The sequence below is a fragment of the Austrofundulus limnaeus genome, unplaced genomic scaffold (genome assembly GCF_001266775.1).
Source record: "Austrofundulus limnaeus strain Quisiro unplaced genomic scaffold, Austrofundulus_limnaeus-1.0 Scaffold84, whole genome shotgun sequence".
NCBI lineage: Eukaryota > Metazoa > Chordata > Actinopteri > Cyprinodontiformes > Rivulidae > Austrofundulus > Austrofundulus limnaeus.
In genome coordinates this window covers 1,516,408-1,522,849 of record NW_013952486.1, presented here as the reverse complement: position 1 = coordinate 1,522,849, position 6,442 = coordinate 1,516,408, and the positions used below count along the sequence as shown (strand labels likewise).

At 40.1% G+C, this 6,442-nt stretch overlaps 2 protein-coding genes across 2 annotated transcripts; one reads left to right on the top strand and one right to left on the bottom strand.

The window, feature by feature from the left end:
- Positions 1-52: 52 nt before the first annotated feature.
- On the top strand, positions 53-5,795 carry myl7 (myosin, light chain 7, regulatory; the record flags this gene model as incomplete). The annotated part of the gene is given in 7 exon segments (XM_014011770.1): positions 53-113; positions 253-354; positions 785-860; positions 5,076-5,180; positions 5,257-5,335; positions 5,413-5,461; positions 5,531-5,795. Coding segments are annotated over 7 exon segments (519 nt in total). The 3' UTR covers positions 5,636-5,795.
- On the bottom strand, positions 853-3,777 carry LOC106519907 (tubulin beta-4B chain). The gene is made up of 7 exons (XM_014011766.1): positions 3,706-3,777; positions 3,046-3,154; positions 2,485-2,595; positions 2,157-2,401; positions 1,743-2,065; positions 1,301-1,645; positions 853-1,233 (listed from the first exon to the last, which is right to left on the bottom strand). Exons 1-7 carry the CDS (start codon positions 3,760-3,762, stop codon positions 1,086-1,088), a joined length of 1,338 nt encoding a protein of 445 aa, XP_013867220.1. The 5' UTR covers positions 3,763-3,777; the 3' UTR covers positions 853-1,085.
- Positions 5,796-6,442: the final 647 nt, after the last annotated feature.

Here is a 6,442-nt window from a genome sequence, read left to right as displayed (position 1 = left end):
CTGCTGCCCACCAGAACCTATTATTAAAGAGTGTGTGATAAGACTGAGCCTCCATAAAACCCACCCCAGCATCACACCTCAGCTGAGAGTCCACCTACAGCCGGTCAGACATGGTAAGTTTCTACATGTCATGTTAAAGGTTTTATTTTGGATGCTTTTAAGAGTATGTTCTTGAGTACAAGTACATTATTTACTGATCTTATGTTGACTTCTTGATAAGTTTTTGTGACAGTTTCTGTTGAAACTTATCAGGCGAGTAAAAAGGCCTCCAAAAAGGGACAGAGAGGAGCTCAGAAGTCCTGCTCCAATGTGTTCTCCATGTTTGAGCAGTCACAGATACAGGAGTTCAAGGAGGTACGGACTTTCATTTATAAACCTTAGGAAAAGCATTTAGGATTTTTCGATTTATGCAACAAAAAGGGAAATTTTAAAATTTTTATTTGAGAATCAATGTGTCTGCAATACATTTGATGCTGAACAACCAAAACCAAACAGCATAAACTTTCTTTTAACATTTTGCTTCTTTTCAAATTTCAAGCAAAAAAAGTAAATTAACAACACATTTTTAATAAGAACTTATTTCCCCATACTCCAACAAAAATGAGACATTAAACATCTGTAAAGAGGCGATACATTAACCTGTACTCTGAACTTGCCTCAGTCTGTTTATAAACAGATTCTTTTTCAATAACAACATATCAACACTGTAAATTTTAAACAAATTAATGACAAGCAAATGCTTTTTTTTTAAATAAAGATAAAAGGTTTTTGTTTCATCCTGCAGGCGTTTGGCTGCATCGATCAGGACAGAGATGGTGTCATCAAAAAGCAGGACCTGAAGGAGACCTACGCTCAGCTAGGTATTTTATTTATCATCAAACCTTAAATCTTTATACTTTTCTCCTTTTCCCCTCCTGTTGCCCTTTTAATACTAAACTACACAAAACAGAAATTTTAGCAGAACGTGTATATCCGAACACTTTTAAATGCACCATCACCTTAAACGAGCCTCATCTTAAAAAGTCCACTTTTCTAAGAACAGAACACCCCCCCCCACACACACACAATCCTGGCTCCACCCATGTTTAGGCTACTTCCTCTCCCAGGTCCTCATCAAACTCCCCCTCTTCCTCGGCGGTGGCGTCCTGGTACTGCTGATACTCTGACACCAGGTCGTTCATGTTGCTCTCAGCCTCGGTGAACTCCATCTCTTCCATGCCTTCACCAGTGTACCTGTCACAGGAACAGAGCTGTCAGAACGGACCAGCACCAGAACCCAGATCTGCTGTGTTTTACTCACCAGTGGAGGAAGGCTTTGCGACGGAACATGGCGGTGAACTGCTCCGAGATGCGTCTGAACAGCTCCTGAATGGCCGTGCTGTTGCCGATGAACGTGGCGGCCATCTTGAGACCGCGTGGAGCGATGTCACAGACGGCCGTCTTGACGTTGTTGGGGATCCACTCCACGAAGTAGCTGCTGTTCTTGTTCTGCACGTTCAGCATCTGCTCGTCCACCTCCTTCATGGACATGCGTCCTCTGAAGATGGCGGCGGCCGTGAGGTAGCGCCCGTGGCGTGGGTCGCACGCCGCCATCATGTTCTTGGCGTCAAACATCTGCATGGTGAGCTCAGGAACTGTCAGAGCCCTGAGGGTGCAGGAAAACAAAACAAAGTCATTTTTAGCTTGAACAAAAACCAAACTGTGGTTTCACGGTTAGAATAACTGGGTTTGTGTTTCAGTACCGGTACTGCTGACTGCCCCGGCTGGTCAGGGGGGCGAAGCCTGGCATGAAGAAGTGCAGCCTGGGGAAGGGCACCATGTTGACAGCCAGTTTCCTCAGATCTGCGTTCAGCTGGCCAGGGAAGCGCAGGCAGGTGGTCACCCCGCTCATGGTGGCTGAGACCAGGTGGTTGAGGTCACCGTAGGTGGGTGTGGTGAGTTTCAGAGTACGGAAGCAGATGTCATACAGGGCTTCGTTATCGATGCAGAAGGTYTCATCTGTGTTCTCCACCAGCTGGTGAACAGAGAGCGTGGCATTGTAGGGCTCCACCACCGTGTCCGACACCTGGAACAGGAACCAAAGGAAGAAAATGGAACGGGTTAGCAGAAGAGGGACAAACATTTCATCTGAACATGTCTGAATGAATTATATGAACCTTAGGTGAGGGCACAACACTGAAAGTGCTCATGATGCGATCCGGGTACTCCTCTCGGATCTTGCTGATGAGGAGCGTACCCATGCCAGAACCTGTGCCTCCTCCCAGAGARTGCGTGAGCTGGAAGCCCTGGAGGCAGTCGCAGCTCTCGGCCTCTTTTCTCACCACATCCAGAACAGAGTCCACCAGCTCAGCTCCCTCAGTGTAGTGGCCTCTAGCCCAGTTATTACCGGCTCCACTCTGGCCTGTGACACAGAAAAGTTCAGATCTTGTAGTGTACATGTACTTACATGTGTAAAACTACTACTTTATAAACTAAAATGCTCACCAAAGATAAAGCTGTCAGGTCTGAACAGCTGACCAAAAGGACCAGACCTCACAGAGTCCATAGTGCCAGGCTCCAAGTCCACCAGAATTGCACGAGGAACATACTTGCCTCCTGGAATAGAAACAGAAAAAACACAAAGGATTGAATAATCTGCCTTTGAAAACAATGACCCCCCCCCAAAAGTATCCATGTCGTTCTACATGTATATAATTGTGTTTACATAAGAGTCTGTAAAATACATGTTTTTGTTTCACTGTGAAGCTAACCCTTCTACATTTTTTAGTTTCAATAACTGGGTATTTACATAGGCAGCAAGAAAACATAAAACTAAATTAATTAGTTCCCCCATCCTTAACCTGTCTAAATGATGAGCTTAGCTATAGTGGAACATAACAAAAACATATGCTTAATTTTGTCTTAACCATTAAAAATCTTTTTTGTGCATTTTAATGGTTACAAGTAGTTAGCTGGATGTATTTTAGAAACGTAWCATTATAAGTTATAGCAGATTAGGACATCTTAATCAGGTAGTTACAAAAGCTTGGCTAAACCAAGTTAAACCTGAAGCCTCGTTGTAATACACGTCGATCCGCTCCAGGTGCAGGTCGCTGTCCCCACGGTAAGACCCGGTGGCATCGATACCGTGTTCATCACTGATCACCTCCCAGAACTAAAAAGGATCAGAAAAAATACAGTTACAGCACAATGACTCAAAAAATAAAGTTAAAACCAGCCGTTGGTTTTAACCGTTGGTCCAATGGTGATAGTTGCTCTTTTAGCTACACGCTAACGCTTAATTAACACTAAATAAACTTTTATGACTTCACTGTTGCTGCATTAGTCAGCTATAGCATTGTTTTCTTTTTCCTAAGAGATGTSTACAATAGCCAACTGACTCACTGTTTTTGATTCGCGACGTTAAATCTAATGGTTTGACCGCAAAGTAAATAACTGCCAGTTAGTTAGCATTTTTGCTAAACAAGCTAATGCCGCTACAACGCTAATAAAATAGCCGGCGTGTTCGACCGGTTAATCTTATTGTCCTGGCCACGATAGCCAGCTCATATATGTATTATTTTCTAGTAAAAAATAATAATAAAATAACCGTTGCTAAATCCAACTAGCTTCGCCTAGCAAACCACCGACAACCGTTGGCTTTAGGCTAACTTATGCCGCCTTCACCGTATTAAGAGTTCATTTTTACAGTAAAGTTTTTCTAACCTTTGCTCCGATTTGGTTGCCGCATTGTCCAGCTTGTAGATGTACAATCTCTCTCATTTTCTCTCTTTCCAAATGTTAAAATCGGCCAGATGATAGAAAAAAAGCGTCCGCTCACATCGACAGTCCAATCCACAATGCAAATTTGAACAGAATTGGAGGGTCTACACCCTAACGGGCGGTTGAAGACAGATTTGATTGGACCAAAAAGCTGTCAATCAAAGCAGGACGAGCATCTGATTGGTTCTCAATTTATAGTGTCCGAATTTAATTGGACAGTTAAATAACCGGTTGTTTCTCTGTTTGTAGCATTGATTTATCAGATCTCTCGACTTTAAATGCATTTTATTTCGCACACCTTTTAGCAAACGTAATCTATATTTAACTGAACTGTTCACTGACTACAAATTTTTCAACCTTGTGTTGACAGTGAAATGTGTGATACATCTCATATCCAGCAGGTGGCAGGCTTAACATAATACTACATGCTACATAAGCATAGAGTTGATCATCACACAAAAAGGTTAACATGTTAAGTCTAATAAAAAAAAAAACATGTAGTTTTTCTTTGCTTCAATCACCTGTAAGACAATGAAAACAAAAGTATGGACCACCAACTCGTCTTCATATCTGATTGCATGACAGCCAATGTTTTTGAACTTATTTGTTTTTGTTAAACTAAAAGTTGCATGTTCATCAGAATTTATGCAGTTAAACTAAGTGACACCTTCCAAACAGAGGGGGGGAAACAACACAAAAACCAGAACGTTCAAATTCCAAACAGGAAGAAATAAACATTTGAGTCTAACAAATCAGAAAATCTTTGAGCCCTGACTAAGGCTGAATAATAGACTTTTTTTTAAACTGAAATGATTATTGCTGCTCAGCTTTACATGCCTCAAATGGATTATGGTGGRTATTTAGCAATTAGCACAGTTGACACATAGTGTACAATACTGAACATACATAAATCCAGAGAATATTAAGCCCTAATAATTAACCCAAAATAGCAACACCTGTACAGAGAAAGAGGTGGCCCAACAGAACTGTACTGGAGGACAGAGCAGTCATAAATACTAAAACAGAAAAAAACAGAGTAAATACAAAATCACAGATCTTGTTAAATACAAAATAACCCCTAAACATAAAACATAGTTCATTAAAGTTTAGACAGGAAAAAAACTGTATGAAAAACTGAGTTAATGTTCTGGATGGAATTGTTTATATGTGTTAAATATATGGGTCAAAATGACCAACAAGGCCTCAGTTTTAAAACTGAGGCTTCAGGGTTAATTTGAGGGTTAATAAGGTAAAAACAGATTTTTTTTTTTTTTTTTTTTTTTTTTTTGGTCACGTAAATGTTTTCCCTTCAGGGAAACTCAATGTCCAGGACGAGGAGCTGGAAGCGATGCTGAATGAAGGGAAAGGTCCCATCAACTTCACTGTGTTTCTGACACTTTTTGGTGAAAAACTCAACGGTGAGAGATCTTCCATTTGATGGAACTAGAATAACTCTCAGAGGGTTCTGAAGGATTTTTTTTTCTTGTCCTCCAGGTACCGATCCTGAAGACACCATACTTGCTGCTTTCAAACCTTTTGACCCCAAAGGGACAGGTTTTGTGAATAAGGATGAGTAAGTATTAGAGTTTGTTTTTCACATTAACACCATCTGTTGTCTTTTTGCGTTATATTTGTCTTCCTTTATTCCAGGTTTAAGCGATTACTGATGAACCAAGCTGACAAATTCACAGCAGAAGAGGTTGGTTTGTTTTCATTTTTACACAGAAAGAAACTTCAGCAGTCACATTTTCACGTCATGATCTTGTAGGTGGATCAGGCTTTCACTCTTGCACCGATCGACCCACTGGGCAACATCGACTACAAGCAGCTCTGCTACATCATCACACACGGAGATGAGAAGGAAGAGTCCTGAAATTCAGCTAAACGCATTCAAGACTGTTTCAAATCTGCAGCTTTTATATGGCTATATAAATAAATAGTGACATTTCTGATGCACACAAAAAAATTGCAAAGATTTCTGCTGAATGTGAGAACATTGTTAGTGTGAATAAAGTGTTGGACTCATGAAAGGTGCAGGATTACAGTTTCTTCTTTTAATATAAGATTTGCAGAGGTACACTATATTGCCAAAAGTATTCGCTCACCTGGCTTGACTCACATACGTGACATCCCATTCCTAATCCATAGGGTTCAATGTCGTTGGTACGCTCTTTACAGATAGATACGGTAGATACTTTTCTGGGAAGGCTGAGCAAAAACCAGTGTTGTATAAAGTATCACAACGTGAGACTTGAGTAAAAGTACAAGTAGCTTAYCAAAAAATTACTTTGATAATCTGTAATGACATTTGTTAGGAGGTGACTTCCCTCCAAAATAATGCAGAAAGACCTGTTGTATTAAAATAATCAATTGATGTTAAATTTAAGATGCACTAGTCCAGCTGTTTCACTTTATATACATATCAAGGCTGCCTAAACCTTTTCTCCTAAATGAAAATCTATCTGAGGGCTGCGGCCAAACGCAATAATATAATTCATGAAATACAAATACTTCTTAAGTAGTCCTTTTAATGATTATGTTCTGCTGGAGTATGACATGATTTGTTTGTGTACAAACTAATACGGTATCAGAGTTTAATACATTTATACTTTACATTCAACAACAATTAATTCAATTCAATTAAAAAATTTATTCATTTCATTAAAATACTATATACAAT